We start from the raw sequence: 21125 nt of genomic DNA on the forward strand, positions 1-21125 counted from the left end.
GTTGTTGGACTATTATTTGGAGGGAAGAAATTTTCGAATGACGCTATCATGATTAATGTAAATGCGAAGGGTATTGGAGTTGAATTCTTGTTTAGTGCAATACGGAACAGGTTGAAGGTTCGGTGTGTAACATGCATTTTTCATCTCTGGGCGAACACCGCACAGAATTTATTCGAAGTATACCGTTTGGTGGAGATAACAGAATAAATATGCGAGATGCCTCATACCGAGGGATCTCGGACCAGTCAGAGAGCAAAAGAAAATATACCCGACTATAAATGAGATGACAATGAAGACGTAAAGCGACTCAGTAAGTCATGAATTTAGAGTGAGTATTTGTGGCAAACGAAATACCGGTATGTTGTGCAACTAGACGACACAAAAGAATTTTCAATTATCTCTGGTTACAAATTACCGATTTGGGAGGTTAACTCCACTTTCTGCCGGTAAACAAAAACAACAACAACGAAAACCCGCAAACACTTCCCCTAAACTGAATTTAAAAGTCTGAGTTGCTGAAAGTTTCAAGTTAGACCAAAATCACCTTTTCCCTTTTTTTCTTCGCTTAATAAAGAGTACACTTTCCTTTACAAGAAATGCCCTTACATGAACAACAGTTTGAAATGATGGAAATGTTTAACAATTTTTGAAAATTAATTTTTAAAAAAAAGCTCCGCACTTTTTCTGTCAATCATCAGAATTTAAGCGTTCACATTAATTACGGCCGGTTAAACTATAAACAATGGATTACAAGTGTACACTTATCAATGTGGCCAACCTTTAAAGGTACATTATACATGTACATAATAATTACAACAAAAGAATTATTTATTAGTAAACAATGTTGCATTCATTTTATCATATCGAGCACACAATAAAGGATGGAAGCACGAACGTAACGACACAAACAATTTTTCTAGACAACTGAGCATCTTTCCCCGAAACAAAATAAAAACAAAAACACAAAGAAAAAAAGTTCTTGATTCCTTTTTGTCAAATCATAATAATAAATAACAATAACACAGTATATTGGAATGAATGCTCTTGCCCATGACAGATACATAAACATGTACAACTGATGACAGCAAAAATTAAAACCTAACTTGAAGTGAAAGTATTAGACAAGTATTGTTACGTAAAACTGTGTTTCAAAGAAAATGGTTATTTTGTCACAATGCGTGTACATAATGTGCACATTCCGGGGGCAGAAACAACTGCTTACAATACGGTCGATTCACAATAGTGCGCCCCCAAGAGTTCGCAATGTGTTGGCCGATCACAGCGTGCGAAATCTGTCAACCCTTTCCGAATGTGCATCGGGTCAACAGATTTTGCGCATTGTGATTGGCCAACGCGAAACTCTTGGAGGCGCACTACTGTGAAATGCCCCAATTGAGCAAGAAATGTTTTGCGTCTGAATGCAATACAGAGAAAATGCCACAGTATGGAGAGAATGCGAAATTCAACATGCGATAACTCAAGGTTTTAGAATATCTTGAGATTTTAAGAGGTTTTTAGTTTGTTTTTTTCCCCTGGGTACCTCAAGCCTCAAGTTATCGTGAGGTTTGGCAAGGTGTTACGGGTCTTCTGGGGGTAGCATGGGCTAAAACCTCGAGTTAAATTTGGTTTCATTTCGTATTCTCCAGGGCAGACAACTGCTCCAAGCGACCGAGTACACACCTACTTTACAAGACTACTTCTCTCTTGGCGGACAAAAGCAAGGCACAGGACCCGATTGGAAACCGAGACGTTGTAAAGCTGTCCACAGAGCAAAAGACAGTGGATTGGGCAAGCTAGCCCTGGTTTTCAAGGAATCCTGAAAATGATGAATTTGCAGGCCCAACAAACATCTTGACATCCCAACTAGCTCTGAGATTACATCCAATCCCATGGACCCAATGCAATGGTGATCAAGCCTCGGGGGGCCATACGCATCTCTCTCACAGTGGACTTCTTCGCAAATACTCCCTGGTGTGTGCGATGAAGCCCCAATCTCTTCAGATATCAAGTGCTGTGGTCTTGGCCATAAAGAGCCCCTCTACATATCGGGAGAGGGATAGCCCACAGGGCACACATGCGTAAGCAAGCATGTGCGAGACTGATACCAAATGAGGATCAAAGAAATTGCATACCATGCATGGAGCGTCACTAATTGAGAGCAACGCCAGACATTTTCTCTCTACGCACAACTTTGCACAGCATTAGGGATCGGATGAGCCAATCTGTTTGCATCTTTACAAAGTCATCTGCAGATTTGACCAGAACAGCATTAAATACTGAAAAGCAACAGACATGAAGGGCCCAACGAGGATCAGGTTGAAAATTCATCTCCTCTGCTCTGCGCTCCAGGAAAGAACACAAATAGTCTCATTCAAGACGTCGATTTGGGGCTTACATAGACCAGGTGTCTTAAACCTTACCTATGCATGAAGTACAAAGAGCACAAGCAGATATTGTCAGCATTAACGGCTGCAAGAATTGCACAACTGCAGTCAACCAATTTAACACATTTAAGTTGCACTTAAGATTTTCGGGTGATCATTTCTGATCTTTATACAACGCTGTACAGTGCGCGACCACCAAAATGTAACAGCCATCACAGAACTATCCAACTTCAAGTGGAACAATTTCCAGGCGCAGCTGTACACAGTCGTGATGTTGCTTCTTTTTTTTGCAGTGTGTGCGTTAAGTCGCTTTCGTCTCCCCCTTGCGAGACACTCCTGTCGCACCAAACGCCATCCTGATTCAGCTCCAAGTCTACGTCTGCTGTGAGTGAGTTACAGCCGAACCTGTGCTCAACTGCGTGGCGATCGGGTTACATTCCGGGATGCGCCTCGACCAAACGGACACCATTCTTGGCCCGGCACCTCCCGCAGGATTTCATCATCTGTGGTTGAAAGTTTGTCCGCCCACAATACCTGCTGTTCCCCCCCCCTATGAAAATGGCCAGTCGGAGCAAAAAATGCCGTCCTGCGGGCTCTTCACTCACACCAGAAAATTACATGTCGCTCCTGCACAGGCAAGAAATCTGCACCACTTCGATGTCAAGTGTTGAGGAAAACAGACCCTCTGAGAATCACCTTGGAAAATGCGGCGGGTGATTTTTTTTTTTAACAGTAATCCACAAGCTACGGCAGCCACATTTCAGGACTGACTTTTTTTCCTGCCTGACGCGGTTGGCACAGATTCCAGCATTTTCACTCCCAATGGGCCTTGACTGGGTACGGCATGTTAATGACATTTTTGATCTGATACTATTATTTATGCGCATTTTGAGTTTTGCAAACGAAACATTCTGCATACCGTTAATAACAAATCTTGATCTTGGTGAAGCAATTCGATAGTCTGACAGGGTGAACAATTTAAGCAAAAAGGTTGGAGAGAAATGACTTTTGGGGGGTTACAATCTCCTCCTTTTTTGGGGGGGGGAGATTGGAGCACTGATTTGCAAATGCTACCATCAATCTTGAAGATGCTGTCACAACGAATGCCTTTGATGCCAACCGGCAGGAGCTTAAGGCGGTAATGAGTTAGGTTAGCGAAAGCCACAAAGTCACGTTTATCAAATGCAGCCATACCGATACACGGGCGCCCTCTGGACCTCGTCCTCGAAACACATTGGGATAACCCCACGATGTCATCGTCACAACCCTGCCTGCACCGCAGAGCTGGGTTTCACACAGCGCAACAAAAGTTTGGATGTTTGGCAACGGCACAGTCAAAGTTTCTCCAAGACCACTTAAGCTGCAAGTGTAGAAAGAATATTTCTTGACTGATGTACCTACATGGAAACCACTGTTGCCTGCTTACTTTTTTACACATCAACAAATCACAGATAACGTATTGCAATTGATTTAAGACACCTTCATCTGTCCACCATTCCGTCGGCGAAGTCGTTCCTGCCGCTTTACTTGCTGTTCGACAGTCAGCTCGCTTCAAAAGCGGGAAAGCAGAAATGAAAGGCATGCTTTTGCAGGAATCCGTGGGCACTTGGAAAAGTTTTTTTTTTTTAAGAAAAAAAAACTGGTTCGCAGATGACATGTATGCGGAGGAGAATTGCAGAATGAAATCATTTCCTAATGCCCTGGCCTTGTCGTCACGTCTGGGACGGCGGCTGGTTGAGTTGGGTCGATGTCTGCTGCGGTAGCGTGAGCTGCGGTGGTTGCTGCTGCGGAGCTGCTTGCTGTAGGTGACCAAACTGGCCCGCCTGCTGCTGGGGCAGGGTCTGCTGCTGGGCGGGTGCAGCACCCGGCAGCGGCTGCAGGCCGGCAAATGGCGGCTGCTCCCCGGCCCCCGGCTGGTAGCCCTCCACCCGGGGCGCGGCCGGGCCCGTCAGCGTCGGGAACCCCCCTTGGTCCTGGCCGGCTGGGGGCCCCGCCCCCACGTGGGGCGGGGCCGCCTCTGACTGGCTGTAGGGCAGGTGCGGGGGGAGGGCCTGGGACTGCTTCTGGCGGAGGAGGTTATTCTCCCGCTGCAGCTGCTCGTTCTTCTCCAGCAGCCCCTTGATCTGCTCCTTCAGCACCTCCACCTCCTCTCGCACGGCAAAAAGTAGATGACTCTTCACCAGATCCTGTGGACCAACAAAGACGCTGAATTCACTACCGACAGCATAAAAGGTCATCTTATTGACCACCCTCTCCAATCACTGAACCCAACCCCCCCCCCCCAGGCCCTTTTGGGTAGGACACATCCTCAACCCTTCAAAATCCTCAGTTTGCCCTGTACAAAACATGCATTCATCCCCAATCCAGTAGATCCTATCTGGCAAAGCAGTACAGTTCATGTGTATGCACAAGCCAACATAATATAAACAAAGACGACAGGCCAACATGGACATGTGCAATAAAAATAGCGACACAGAGAGAGACAGGTAAATAAAATGTCAGAGTATATGATTTACATTCCCATTTGTCATTCACGTGTTCTCAAAGCTGTACACAAACTTTTGTGGCTTGTGACACAAGCGTGTATTGGGATTTTTAAATGTCACGTACATCCAACATGTACAGTATCTAACTAGCCCCATCTCCTATGGGAATGTCATCCAATCCTCCGCTGCTTGCATGCGCCCTGACTGCCTTGAGCCCCCGTTTTGTCAAGAATGCCAGGCGGCCGACCGCATTCTGACGAGCTGTTAATGTCAGTGAACATGTGCCAAACTTGTGAACAGTAGACGTAGTTAGGCCTATGCTTTTCATGTACATGTAGAATGGTGGTGTGTGGGTGGAATTCTTGAGTTGAGCGAGCTTTGTTTCTCATCATCTGCCACATTGATGGATTTGGACACGTTCCTAGAATTTTCACGAAAATGCATGCTAGGAGGGCTGTGGCCAAAAAGGAAATATCAGATGAAGGATTCCGTGGAACTTGCGTGGTGCAAAATAAACAAAAGGATAAAGAGAAAACTATAAACGTGTGAGTGTTATTGCATCAAACACTTCAAGAATGTGAGTGGCCGCCTTCCAGTTAACCCCAACCACACAGAATTAAACAGTAGTGAAGTGTTTAATTCTGTGGGGATAGGTCTGGAAGCCCAGACAGCTGGCTTTTGCATTGGGTTTGGCATACCTGAGAAAAACAAAGTCCAACAGCCTCTGTGCAGAAAGTATGGGGACTTTAACTTTGTGTGAATGGGGAAGGTTTGGTCCAGCAACCCTTGGGCAGATAGGGTTTAAGCAATACTGAAAAAAAAAAAACTAAAAATATGTGGTGTCATCACTCGCAGTACTTCAAGAATATGCATGGCTGATTTCCAGTTAAGAGGACCTTTCCTGTCTGAAATACATGTATCCGTGTTAAAATCAACCTTTGAGTCTACTCTCGACAAAGCTACATGGGATCAAGCGTGGGCAGGGCACCGGCACAGGTACATGTATATCATTCATACCCGTGAACCAGTTAGCCACAAATAATCAGGATTTTCTACACTGGGACAGACTCTCCAGGTGCCATCTTGACCAGGTCTGATTTTCACCCATGGGACCACCAGACCTGAGGTCCTATCCTTGGACTCTTGCTGTCTGAAGGAGAAAGATGGCCAACATTTGTGGAATTTCAGTGAACAGGGCCTATACAAACAAGTTCTGTAGCAAACTCTTCCCAATTATATCAAAGCGGGGCGTCTATATTTTTGAATCTTGCCATATTTAAAAAATCTACTTTGTGATGTCCAAATCTATACATCTTTAGTGAAATTGGGCACTTGCAGTTAAGTTTTACAACAAAATCTTCCCCACTGATATCTATACATGTATCTCTCAGTCCTGCCATATGAAAAAATTGTGCATGGATTGAAATGAAAGTTTCGGGACTGCCACAGTGTTTTACTTTCTTGAGTGTGGAAATCTCAGTAATTATTTATGGTATGAGAATAGAAGACCTTCACAAACTTGGCCTCCTGGGAGTTTGAACAGCTTCTCATGTACCCCCCCTAATGTGAACAAACCCAACCAAAACCGCTCAACGATGAGACTAAGGTTGGAATCAATAACATGGCCTCAGACTGGACTGCACACGCTGGGGGAGCCTCCCTTCAGCAATCAATGACGACGACCTCCTGGGGGCCAAGTTTTTTCTAGCGAGCTGCTAAGTGCAGGGGACCAAAACTGGGTTACCGGCCACACAAATAAAACTGTGCAGTGTGCATTTCATGTCACCAGGACCCTGCTGAGTTAATTTTTTTATTTAGCTCTGCGCAATGACTTTGCTTAGTAGATGCCATATTTTGGACTGGCCTGCTGAATGAAAGCGGGCCCTGCGTGGTACGCATCCAGTCTTGGCTTACATGTAGACCTGGATCTACAGAGTACAAAACATTTGCTATGCCAGGAAAACGTCTGCTTAGTTGAGAGAAGATACCAACCAAATTGGCCCTAGCGTTTACAGAAAAATTATTTCGGTACCGATTGTTTCCTCATTGCGGATGACAGATTTATGAAACCAGCGGCTTGGGGGAAGCTTGCTTTCCAAAGCCATGAAGGTCAAACTTGGAAACCTTGGTGCATCCAAAATGTAAATGGCCCTGTGGGGGCGGGGGAAACATGCGTGCCGAGGAGCACATTTTTCCTCCTAGCATCTGCATCAGTGTGCCACGCTCCATCCTCCGAGGACTGAACACTATCTGCCTGTGACTCAGCAGACGAAAACTGAAACCTCCAAAATACCCCCCAAATGGAATCAGACCCAAAAACTAAAAACACGACTGAGTATCACACCGGTACCAACGTCGTGAAGAATCTAATGATAAAAGTGTGTCGAGTGTGCACCGTACGGGATATCAACTTCATACATATGGACACAAATGGATTTCTGACCTTCTTTCCGCTGGTTTTGTTTTTCCTCATTCACCCGTACAGAGGTCAAGTTCAGGGCATCAGATGTATTTATATCCGACTTCCTGCACGCGATACTCACGCCTCTCACAAACATCAGACAGGCAGTACAACTGAACCCAGTAAAAGGTCTACTGTACACGCCACACGGTCCCCACAGAAAATAGTTTCGCCGGCTTTGAGGAGAGAATTGTCTCGGGCGATTCTTGTTGGTTTTGAACCGCTCTGTGGTGAGCAGCTAAACGCTGTGAATCAAGCATTTGCCAACAAAATTGGGGAAAGGGGAGATGCTAACATGCCAATTATGCACTGCTGCTATTGTAACTGTTCAACCCGTCCCACTAGCCCATGTCTACAGGTTCCAGAAATGACTGAGGTGGTGACATGCTCTCAACACGAACCCTTTCCATCTTTTCATATTGAATCCCCCCCGCTCACAGAGCATTCAAAGCTTGTTGACGCTTTGATAAGTCCATTGGCACTGCCAAATCCCATTCAGTAGAATATATTGTCGGTCGGCAGAGATTACGTGCCTGTGAATGGACAATGCAATGACACAATGCAATGACACTGGCCATCCCTGAGGTCAAACCGGGTCATACATGTACCTACTGCATCCTAAGCACAGCGAGGGGCCGGAGGTTTATTATGCATTTTTCTTTTCGGTGGAAATCTTTGCTGTTGGTCCACGCTATTGTTGTCGTTGGGGTCAGGACCAAAAGGTCACGCATGGAAAAATCCATACAGATTACTGTTCGTCTGGCACCAGTCTCACCTTGAATTTATGCCATCCATGCAGAGGCATAACTCAATCATTCTACAGCATAACTTTTTTTCTGTTCATCATTTCGAAGCTTTTATACAAAAAGAGGCAATCTTCTGAGTTAACACCGATCTGGAGGTCCACTGATCTGGTGTCTCAATCTAGCCAACTGTCCTGAGGGCAGGCCAAAACAAATTTGGTCACAGAGTTTTTGTTTCTTCCAAGTTTGCAAACCCCAATTTTGGACCCAAATCTTAAACTCTCTGCTGTTTCATGTGTCCGAAATGTTGCCTGGATCTCTAAAAGACGACTCGACTACTGATTTCATGGCCCCTGTACCTGCTACAAGTTGGCATGGGGGGCTGGGTACATTGCTCATTCCAAAATGGAGCATCATCGTCTCACGTGAACTGGCTTTCTGTGTAATGTGGCAACCCAGACTCAAAAAAAATCACTGCTTCTTGAACAAATATCTGGAAGACCCAAGCTGCCAACAATTTGAATGCATGACCACCCTACTCAATTTGACCTGTTCCAGTGTAAACTGGATGTAATGGCAGAAACCGTTATGTAAATTTTCCGGTTTGCAAACTGTTCAAGTTATTCAATTGTCGTGCCGTGCATGTTGCACTGATTGTTTATCGTTTCAATAATCAATACATTTAAATACAGCTCAACCTTTGGAACACAAAATGGTGCATGCCATGGAGAATGAAAAGCAACAGAAATGTGCTTGTCGATTTTTACTTAAAAAGAAGTAAGAGCATTCATGAAGGTGACAACTTTTAGAGGGTCACTGATACTCTTTTCCAGAAAAATGTGTGAAGCAAACTGAACTGGCTTCACAGGCAAAATACTCCTAGAGAAAGATCATTCCTAACACTGGTGTCTGGAGGAAAAGGCTATAACATTTTGGGAAAAGAAAGAACTTAATGTGCCAGGTCTGTAGTGTCAGTTAGCCAGATAAGCGATGTATCGTCACTTTTTTTTTAATGAGGAAGTATATGGTTACTTACCATAGCCTGCTCTATCTTGTTATCGATGGCCCCACCGGTGGCCGACGTGCTGAAACAAATTGAAGACAAAATATCCTTGTTAGACGAACTCTGTCCTAAATGAATGCGCATCTTTGAATGACCTTGCTCACAGTGTTCCACCGGATTTTAAATGTATGTTCGCTACAGTTCCGTGATTCACTTTTTCTCCCTTTTTTTTTTAAGACTGCGTGCAGAGCTCCTGAAAAATGCCGACGTTGCGTGTGGTACCACGAAAGGCGACGTGTCCTCAGGATCCAAATGACCCCCCCTGTTTCCAGATGTCGGGGGTGGGAAATCCAGGATTAACAGCACAGCTGATGGCGTTCCTCACTCTTGGACAAGCCTGGCTTGAGAGGGGCAGAAATCTCCACGGAATGTTCCACAAGCTTGGCTTAGGAGATCAACTCCCCGCCAGATGTGGCAAGTGATCCTTTGTTTTTTTTAACTCTCCCTTTCCTGGCAAGGATCCCAGCTGCATGTGCCGGCTGATTAGAAAGGTCCTTTCTCCCCGCTGACGGAATGTTCTGAGTGTTGCTCAAGGTCACGGGTAGACGCTCGATTCCGGAAATGCCCCAAATTGACTGAATTCCTCAAAGGGGGCTACGGGCTGGAGGAGGAACTGGTTCTGGCAAAGGACCAATACAGCTACCGCTACGTGCGCAGCCGAGATGAATTCTGTGAGACGGTTCGCTTGCCGAGTCTTTCCACTGTGTCAGGAACTGAATATCAATACCCTGCTTGGGACATGCACAGAGCTAGAGACAGCTACAGGCGGAACATGCACTTCCTTTTGATATTCGTAAATTTGCCTTCGGACAAGGCAAAATGGTAACTACACTGTATACCAGCAACGATGGAAGGTGTTATCCTTGACTCCAAACCCAAGAGCACGTTCAGAGAACCACAGAACAACTGATCTGAAATAATTGCCAAGCTGGTAACGTCAACACATCACAATTTACAATCTCGAAATGCATGTACGGTTGGAAATGAATAACTGCTCTCCTGACACAAAACTGGCCACGAAGTCTGCCAGTTGTTGACTTGTTTTTTTCTCTCTCCAATTCCAATGAAAAGAGCAAACAATTTGACCATCCAGGAGCCGTGAAAGTGAGAAGACGCTGTGAAATGGCAACATTTGTGATGTGAAAACGAAAGAATCTTCTGGACACATTATATTGTATGTGCAGCAGTTACGTGCATTTCAATGAAATCCCTAATGCAGGGAATCCCTGGACCACTACATGTGTCTCCAGAGGGGAGACCCAAGCATCCACAATGAGGGGTAAATTTTTCCGCATGAAAATTTACCACGTCCACGGGACAAACTCGTCAGTATTTCTGAAGACAAACGTTGCATCAGCCCTGACAACATTTTCAGACAAGTGTAACAAACAATCCTCTTGACAAGTTTAAGCTCCTTTTGTTGGAGGGGCTCGGCACAGTCAAAAAGACACCCCTCTACGTGGACAATGGAACAGGCTTTTGGCTTTGACCACGCATGGAAATTTCCACAACTCTATTATTGACCTGTCCCTGACTGCATCATGACCCACTGGTCAAACTACCATTATGTACATGTACACTGTAGTCAGTGTAGAATTCTATGATGGCAGTTTGCCAATGGTGCCCGCTCAGCATATTTCAATACGTATCAAGGCCAAAGCGTGTTCAGTTCCTAACTTGCATAACTCCACTGGTTTGGACGGTGTTTTGGCCGTGGTACATGTACTGTACCAAAATGCCACTGACACACGACACTCACTGAGGCACCTGACTGCGTCGCAGAAAAATACAATCCAGACAGTCTCATGTGTGTCGCTTCAAATTCTCTCAGAATAAATAATGACTGTGTGAAATAATAAAAACGCATGAACAAGCTCGGTGACTTTGCTTTTACACCTGTCTTTGGTGATACATTGTTTGGAAAGAGTGCATGTTCATGTAGGGTTACTTAAAACCATGTACATGTACACATGGTACGTGTACATTTAATCTGTTTGTCCAAAAGATGCAGTGCAAAGGCTTTACAGTACCAATCCATGTAATTCAACACGACTTTGTCCCTAACTGCAGAGAAGGAAACAGAGAGACTAAATACTGATCTGATGATCACGTCATGGTACCTGTCAAAAAGTTTCCAAACAAATGGGGGAAATCCCTATCCCCCAACAACAGAAAAGAAACAGGGAGCCGAGATCTTAGAAGGATTCAACTGAAAGAAACGGTACCCATCGACCGCAGTTTAGAGCTGGACATTTGGAGGGCAGAGATGACTCAGAGAAGTCTTGGGGTGGACTGAATCGGAGCATGCAAACGGCAGGGTGGTTGGTTTTGCTTGCATGGAAATGTACGCAGACTGAAACTTGTAATCTGCTGAGTCATGCGATGCAACAATGCACAGAATCACGACCTTGAATTCCTAACCTCAGACCGCTGGAAGAAACTACTCACATTCACAAGGAAAAAAAAGTAAACAAATACAATGACTAAGGGCTTCGAAATATAGAAATCCACATAAACAACTCGCTAGACAAAAAACAAAGTGCCTTGAGCCTGCGATGTTATGCAAGCTGGGGAAACCCATTTAGGCAGTGAAGTGGGAAATTTTTTTTTTATGTCATTGTCAAGTGCCATGAATGCACCCATACTGGTAGACTGTACACTGTTCCCCAGCCATAGGTTCTTAAAAGTGTCACAATACCAGCGAGAGACCTGCAATCAAGGGAAAATAACAACATTACAAAAATAAAAGTGGTACAATGAATACGGATTTCCTCACTCCCAACATGTTTTTCTAAAGTTACTGGACACTGGGATTGGCTCTTCTGGGTGGTTTTGGAAGATGTTGGAGGATTCAGGATGAATGATGACATGAACACTGCAGGATTTTGGAGGATTGAGGATGAACGCTGATTTGCTGGAAGATTTTGGAGGATTGAGGGTGAATGGTGACAGAAGTATGAAAATCAGTCACACAGTGGTGCATCTGGTCACGCATTTTACGGTTTACAATATACATGTACCCAAGGACGGTGTGTTCAATCATTCACTGCTGCTGGTCATAAATTACACAATCCTCAACTGCAGTGTGTTAAAACAAAGGCACATGTCTGCATTTTTTATGAAAAAAGCAAAGCCGTTGGCCAACTCTGCAAAAAGCCAACTTCAGCCCAGCAACCAACCTGATGTGCCCAACCGTCCCCCCCCAAGAAAAACAAAACAAAAGAAAAAACAAAAAGTAGGGCCATGGAGGATTGAGGATGTGCCCTCGTAAAAAGGCCCTAGCGGGTTAGGGATAAGGTACAACAACGTCCATGACAATACCGATAAATGCCCTTTGCTGTTGTATGAACTGGAAGACTGCCCTACCCACTGCTGCTTCTTTATGTCTAGAGACAAGGAGAGCCTGTACACTTATCATTATTCCAATATCACATCCAAAACGGCCAATCAAAAATGACCCTTGAGTGATCGTGATTTTCATGACCGTTTGTCCTCGGATGGCAGGATTCCAGGATGCCCCACTTTCATGCCTACAGGTATTTTCCATGACTTTCCCCTGACTTTCCAGGACAACTTTTTTTCCCCCCAAGGATTTTTCCATAACTGCGGGAACCCTGAAAGATGAAGGCATTTTTTCAATCCTGGCCAGTTTTACATACATGTAGCAAGAGAACTTGAATTCAAACGTGTGACGTCCGACTCTGGTTTACAAAGCTGGTCACAGTTGAACAGAACACGCCTCTGGGTCTAAATACATGTGTAGTGATTTGAGCCAGTGAAATGGACAAAAACACCTGTTACAAGAGAACTCACGAAATCCAAACTCCCAAATTACAAGTAACATACAGGTGCACTACAAAAAGATCAGCCCAACGTCATTTCAGCAGGCATGGCCCAACCCTGCCCCGCCAACACCCACTTTAATAGCCAGGCCTGCCCTTTGCTGGTAAGCCCCTACCTGTGTAAAATCATGATGACGGTAAGTAGGGCGTGGTCCATCCCCGTGGGGCTCAGCAGGGTGCCCTTCTCCGGCGAGGCGGCCAGCACCCTCAGCCCTTTCAAGTCACCCAGCCCTCCAGTGCAGCAAGTCTTGGGTTTGCCGCTTAAGTCCAGTAGTGGTTTCATTGTGCTCAGCATACACAGCTGGGAGTCTCCCTTCTTGACTCGAATCTCCCTAAGAAGATCTAGTTATTCCAAATCTCAAACTGATCCGGCGAAGACTACCTCGCCGATGATCAAAAGATGGCAGCCAAACAGACAGTTCCGAGGAGATGAAGAAATCATGAAGGGTGAAGTCCGATTGTCCAAAAGAATCTTTTGCAAGTCTCAGATGCTCGTCTCAAAGATGACGACCACAGTGGCTGCGTACATGTATGTGCACGGGAGGGGAAATTCCGCGAGGTGCACCAACTTGGCACGACATCATCTGCTCTACTGAATATTTGATGGGGCTTTGGGGACGGTCGGCTCAAACATGAACAGGGGAGACTATGAGGCAAATGAAGGGTAGTGACAGCACAGAAACAGGGCAATGGCCTCATCAGCCACAATGTATCCACATCTGTCACTGGGTAATGAGATATGGCCTAAAGTGCCGGCATCCAATCGGGTGACCTCTTATGCACAGTGAAACAAATCACAGCCTCTCCAAAATGGCACACATTTCCGTGTGTCAACCATTACAAGTGGACAATCAGACAACTGTATCAAAATCTTATCCAATCACATATCCTCTTACAAAACTCAAGGATTAAAAAAAAAAAAAACCCACTCACACAATAAGTAGACTGTGATACGGACACTGCCCGCAAATTACACAAGTGAAATTTCATCAACTGGCCAACCAACAAGTCGAACCACCAGGAAAAGAGGAAAATGAAACCCCCCAAAAAATATGAGATGAGATGCCCAAACCAGCAGCTTGCCCCGGGGGACTTAGCAAATACCTAGAAATTTAACTCCCTGCATTTTCTTCATGGGGCCCCCAATGTTATGCTTGTACATGTGCATAATGTAGTAAGTCTGGCCTGAATTGTAAATATGAGCGAGAACATTCAAGCCCATGGGCTAGACACACAGGCCTGCCGGTTTTTTTTTTCCTTTGACACATACTGACGTCAGTGGCAAAATCTAAAGCCGGCTCCAGCGTGCGTGCGAAACATGGACCAACACCCATGAATCTAATTATGCACTCCGAACATCCAATACAAGGGAAGACACGCACAGACGTGTACACACATTAAAAGGAGAAAGAGAACGGCGGAAAAAAAAAAAAAAACCCAAAAAACAAGGGCATGTACGTGTACAATGGCACACCCACGTACGTAGACATCTTCAAGAGCAGCCAGCAATGTGTCATGATGCATTAATGCTGCCGGGGCAATTGCTGGGGAATCTAATTCACATCCTGGCCTCGTCCTTCATGTTCTTACTTGTACTGTACATGTACCCGTATGAATGATCATATCGGACCCTGATCGAGTATTAACATCCAGTCCACATGCTACTGCACATTACAGATAGGATCGTTTGGGGGAACAAAATATTGGATACATTTGAGGACTCCTCATGTTTCGTGTTACCCCCTTTCCTCCAGGAGATGAGTAAAACTCTTTCCAGGAGATGAGTAAAACAGCACGTCTTTACATTCAAGGTTATAATCCCAGGCAGAGACGTGTAAGCCATTTTTAAGCCACCAAAAATCTGTCTTAGTGCAGTCACCTCATGACACACTGACTCTCGGGGGGGGGGGGGGGAACCTGTATTTGTCGATTCTTCTTTGAAACAAGCATATTGTGTAACTACTTACCGGAAGACCTTTGAAAAAGGTCTCCTGAAATCCATCATCTTCAATATCTTACCTCCATCCCAGACTTACAAGAGAGAGAGAGAAAAAGGACCAAATATGCACTTTACGAGCTGGACACACATTGCAACTCTAATAAGCAGCATCGTCTTTCATTTCTTAAAAAGGGAGACAAGTATGGGTCTTGCGGAAAGATATATTATCTTCCCTGTTCCTGGCCCACGCCTTTCTTTGAACCCGCATCATGTAACACCGGGGCGCCGATGTTTTATTCAGCGGTGGTCTGGAAATGTCAGGCCAGTGCACCTGCCTCATTCTAAACTCAATTGACTATCAGGTGCCTGTGGGGGCCACGGAGGGGGTATTAAGAAAAAAAAGGAGTGAGACGAAGATCTAGAGTTGAAACAATGACATGCCTCCGAGGATGACTTTTAAGAGGAAGCCAAATTCGAGCGCGGGTAGAATTACGCGAAGAAATCGGAACAGATAGCATGCACGCCGCGAACCCTTGCGTAGTCTGTCTCGCAGCATCAAGCAATGATCAGATCAGGCATTCCAGATAGAAAATATGATTTCAGTGCCACAACATAATGTCCACACTGAGAGATAAAATGTACTTTGTGCCACCATGCAAGCTTCTGAATTGAAGGAGAGCTCACAAGTTACCATTTCACTTTCATGTTATTATTTTTATTTCATTCCAACTGATTGTTTTGTTTCATTTTTTAAAAAGTTTACCAGGGTTGTTGAGCATCAGTTTCCTTTTAAGAACTGTTCTTCCGCAGGCAATGGACATGTTTCACCGTCCTCTTTTGGTTAAGGTATTCATTAAGCAGTTGATCATCGTTATTTTTCTTACATACATACATGTATTTGTTTAATGCTACCGGTACATGTGATAATATTTGAGAACGGTTTAATTGACAAGAAGCAAGAAGGAAGCAAAGTTATCTTGAAAGTGTCCAAAAGGATACCATCCTCTCTTCTTTAACTCCAACCCACCTCAATCTTCCAAAATCCTTCGGGCGATTTTGGAAGATTGAGGGTGAATGGCAAAAGGGCATGGCTGATTGCGAAGGATGCCGTGCAGTGTGAAGGTCGCGGGCGGGACCTTGTATTGTTTTGGGTTAGTCATGCATGAATTCAACCCAATATTTCTTTTGAATCAACCGCACTGCTCAAGAATGCCATTTGCACTGCCTCAACATAATGACAGGACTTGCTGGAGGATTTTGAAGGATTGAGGCAGTAGGCACACTTCCAAGTAACATCTTCAAAAAAGTTTGGAGGACTTCAGAGGATTGAGGTGGGTCCCTAGCAAAAAGGGCCCAGAGGGTTAGGCCAATTTGCAACGAATATCTTCGACTTTAAGGTCATTAAAAGTATGCAAGGGAACTTGCGAATTACATGTACAAGAAAACACACGCTGCTTCACTATTTACAGTATTTAAGTACATCTACACTGTACATGTACTTACATGTAATGTTCTGAGCCAGAGTACAGGTCTGGACAGATACATCTGAATTTACCAGTGATCAATTTTGGCGGGTCTTACCACTTATTCAATGAAAATAATATGTTCAAGTTTTGTTTTTACAGAATGCCAGAAAGGCGTTGACACTGAACAAGCTTTTAATAGGGTAGGATGAATCCCCCCCCCCAAATAGGGTTAACCGGTTTTTACCAGTTCTGGCCAGCTTATCTACATGTGCCCTTGATTTGAAATTGTGACTCATGGTGCACGGTTTGCCTGCAGAGCACCTGTGCAGTGTGTGACGCCTGCATGTGCTTTCCAAAAATGGTAACACTACGCAAGCAGTTTTGGACAGACAAAATCAGATCACCACTGACGTCGGTGACGCATAGCACAACACGGAAATTGGGGGTGGGGGGTTGATGTTTCAAGTCTGTCCGGTTAAGAAAACTGATATTTGCAGTTAGTAGCTTAAAGATTTTGGGGAGAGGGCAGGAGGGAATACCTGTTTCAGTTTTCGGATGGTTTCAACAGCATGCGTTTCCTTTCAAAGATACCCTTTTATCCATATATGGGTCATTCCACGAAGTTTGGGCACAGTTTGTGACGGCGTCCTTTGTCACATCAGTGAAAATGAACATCTTTTGTCCCTGCATGTGGATTCTAAATAGAAATTGTTCTAAATCTTGCTAGGTTCTTGTTGTGGTGTGCTTCATCTTTGCTGAATATGACTTAATCTGTTGTAATGTGAAAATAAAGGGCAATAAAACTTACCGATATAACAAGGGACGCCGTCACAAACTGTGCCCGAACTTCATGGAATGACCCATATAAAAGTCTAGTGAACATGTACATTACGTCAGTTATGTCTACATGCTCTTAAACACTGTATTGTCCATTATTGTTTGGATCACGACTGACCCGCTTGAACTTCCAGTGTTGGATATCACTACACTGTACTTGTGTTCTGGGTGATATTTGATTACAGCTGGCCAGACAAGACTCGGTAAAATTAACTCAATATGGCAGACAGCGAGATGTTCATCTCCCTTCTGTCACAAGTCTCTCTTTACGGCAATGTTGGAATAATTCCTGAGTGCTCAGAAAAGGCTTAGAGAGTGGCAAGGCATAATGAGGAATAACCCCCTAATTTGGGCCTTGTGAGATGCGTATACATATAAAAAAGTATGAGAAATGAGCTTTCCAGTGATACCAAAATTGTGATTTACGTTACTTCATTCCGAAGATGTGGTGTGAGGAAGATGATAGGAAACATTAGGGCGGTCAGAACCAGTTTTCGATTTTGAAAAAAGAACATGCACTGTGCCACCAACCTTGACGACAAGCGCGTTGTGTGAGCGCACATGATCTAAATGCAAAAAGATGAAAGCAGATTTTGGAAAGATAAATTCAGTTTTGTTTTGCTAGCCAGTACTCGTTTACAATTTTCTGGGGACATTACTCATTTTGCCTCAGCAGCTCACAAACATCAATAACCATATACATGTACCAGTAATTTAAATTTGTGCCAATTTATCACAAGAAGATAAACTTCACGAAGAGACTCATGGTAAAATTTTCATGTACATGCACATATGTACATGTACGGTACACTGACAAGCCCCGCTAAGGAACTATTGTACACTGTTCATGTACACACATGTGGAGTACATGTACATGTACCATTCCTAAGAGCATACATGAATATACACCAGAAAGCATGTACATGTACACATGTGTATGGTATGCGTCTAGAACATGTATGCCAACGCACCCACACAAATGTAGACATGTTTACCCTGCTGCAGTTCATAGATCAGACTGGACAGCTTTCACCAACAGAGGGGGCTATTGTACTTTGCTGGCAGAGGCCAAAACCTGTGTACTGTGTTCAGTGTGTACTTGAAACCTCAATGTGTTCTGCCAGTCTTTCAGCCACAAATTCTAGCACACGCTCAAAAGATAAAGTTGGTTTTTTTTTTTTTGCTCATGCTGTGACAGCCTTCACCTACATTGTAAAATATTAATGTTTACCTGTGCACTTCTTTTCCCAATCCGCTCTGAGCAGGAACAAAACACGGCATGTTTTTAAATAAAAATGACAGTCCTTCGGTAGGATCTTACCTAGCAGGCGAGCAAGTTTTTTGCGCGTTTAGCGCAGGGCGCGCTGACTACGTGCAACGAATTTATACTGGAATGTACGGCCTTCGCATGCACACCAAATGCATGCAGGGGCCCGGTTAGAAAACTTCTCACCAGCCTGTCTTTCTTTTGCCCCTGAGGGTGCACTTCAAAACTCCCGGCGGATAATAGTTTGGCGATCTATGAGCAACCACCATGGTGAAACAAAACAGTGCCTCAAAAAATATGTAATGTGTGCTACCAAAATGAAACAAGGATCCCTTACATGTACATGTACTTTTTAAAATGATAACTTAACCATAGTCATGAAAGAGGCGACACGCTGTATGTGAACGTGTAACAATTTTCCACTAGTTTAAAACTTACATTGTACATGTACACAGGACTTGTAAACCAGTGAAGGCAATTTCTATGCACATTGCATGTCTACAAAGTACACGTATAGTACAGTACATGTACACGTGTGGTTGTCAAGTGAAGTGTGGTCGGACATATTTATTCGCTATCTCACACTTCAATGGTTCCCTTTTGCTTTGTGTCTGACAGATTGTGGAGGCTAACATGTGGTAGCCTGACTGTCTGTAGCAAATACTGCTTCACTCCGACGCTCCCAGGAGTAGAGGAAATCATATTTGACAATAAGTTCAAAAGACCGTCAAAAGTAAGCATTTCTAGTAGCTTGTCCAAAGGCCAATTTTGATAACAATATGGCCATTTCGTCTTGCGGTCACAGGATTCTGAACCACAAATCATGCCTGGAGCCCCGCTCCTTGTGAAATAATGCCGTCTGCGAGGGCTAAAATATTACAGCGTGCCCCAGGTGTGCCCATTTCTGTCCAGCACCTTTGACCGAAGACTCGACAGGGGAGATTTTTCACAGGCATTTTGCAAATTGAAGATTTGCTGGGCCATCTTGCCAAGTGATTCATTCCTCCCATGGTAGTGGTGAAGGGGGGGGTGGGCTGGGCTGGGCTGGGAGGGAAGAGGGTGGCAGGGGTGTCTACAATCAGTCAGAGGTCCTAGGTGTCATCCCCCAACATACATTTAAAGAAGGTCACGACCTCTGGATTGAAATGTGGCAGGAAAACTATGACCCACTTAAAATACCGATTTTAACAGCTGTACAAGTGCAGTTTTAAAGGACCCTTCTGTCTTTCACATCTTGAATAACCTCAACTTTCAGCGTGCTCTGTTTATGAATGATCAAAGCAACTCTTTGAGTGCATGCAAGTTATATGTGCCTTTCACCGTAACAGTTGAGGGTTGAAGAAGAGTTGCCAGTCAGGACCATCATGAGACATACTCCAAGACTAATCGCAAGACCAGCCGTAGAATTTAGGAGGGTTGACAAAGACAAAGGGGACACCTTTTGTCAAAGGTCAGTTGAATAGTTTGCAATGCGGAAAGCAGACTGGAGGTCTGGCACCGGTCTGATGGTCTTGTGGGGTCGTGTGAGTAAGATCAAGAGGTCGCGACTACAACGCCACAGTTACAAACAGACAACGGTGCAGGGATCTGCATACATGTACGCTGAAATGTACATGTAGGTGCAACCCTGCTCTGTCAGCGGAAATGACATCAGGAGTGCAGACAAAATTTCCATGTGCATGACAGACTACAAGGAGTATGCAAGATTTGTGTATCCACGGTAGGGCTGTGTAGTTCACTGCATCCTGATCTCTATGAAGCTGTTGGACGGACACCGACAGGTTCTGGGCAAGAAATAAACACCTAAAGGAACGATCTCGCCTTTGATATGAAAAAAAATTGACTCAGACTTCTGCAGTGGCTGAAATACACCCATTAATTAATCTCAAAAATGATCCTGTGCTAGTGTGAGTAATTCCCCAAACGTCAAATCTCTGTGAATTTATATCAATACTTGGTCAAGTACATGTAGTTTTAGAGCTGAAAACCTCTTTGACGGTCCATTTCCTCCCGCACACTCAAAATACACCCTGCGCTAACCCATCTTTTTTTTTTCTCCTTTTTATTCTACTTAGGGTGGGGGAAAAAGTCAGATTTTGTATATGAACAGAAATGGAAGTACAGTGCCCGAGAGAATCAAAATCAATTTCAAAAATCTGGGAGTCGTCGACACCCAATGCACAGCAAACTGCAGCCACTGTGCTGGAGTTCGGCCACCATGTAGCCTGACATCAGACGGGTTGAATATTTACAGTATGTCATTTGACGGGCGCGGTGTAAGCTTGTGACCCCCCCCTGCTCCTGGCCGCAGGGTTCGGGTGAATCACAGGTTTAGGCTTTATCCCAAATCTGCTGTCAGATCTTATCTTGCAAGGCGTCTGAGCCAAGCAGGACCCCAAAACAGCATCATGTGAATCCTGATTAAATCCGGCTTTTGAAGGAATTGACCACAGTGGCTTCTGTTTCTTAAGAGCGTATTACTGTTGTCGGGGGGGGGGAAGAGGAGATTTGAGAGTAGCCTTTCCACACTGTGGTGGATCACTGGACATTCCAGGCCACTCCTGTGCACGATACAAAAACGTCTGCGGAGTTGGTCCAACCGCGTCTGTGCTTTCTGACCAGAGATGGCAGTGGTGT

The 21125-nt window shown here is 44.6% G+C and overlaps 1 protein-coding gene across 1 annotated transcript in view; it reads right to left on the minus strand.

Annotated features, from left to right (window-relative positions):
- Positions 1–127: 127 nt before the first annotated feature.
- The window catches only part of LOC110980751 (uncharacterized), a 29755-nt gene continuing 8757 nt past the window's right edge, over positions 128–21125 (minus strand). The window contains exons 2-3 of the mRNA XM_022237699.2: positions 9111–9159; positions 128–4570 (exon numbers count right to left, since the gene is read on the minus strand). Coding sequence (XP_022093391.2) covers positions 4097–4570; positions 9111–9159 — 523 coding nt within the window. The 3' untranslated portion in view covers positions 128–4096. The remainder of the gene's footprint in view (positions 4571–9110; positions 9160–21125) is intronic.

This window comes from Acanthaster planci, linkage group LG14 (genome assembly GCF_054643075.1).
Source record: "Acanthaster planci isolate LZ-2023a linkage group LG14, COTS_SCS, whole genome shotgun sequence".
Taxonomy (NCBI): Eukaryota; Metazoa; Echinodermata; class Asteroidea; order Valvatida; family Acanthasteridae; genus Acanthaster; species Acanthaster planci.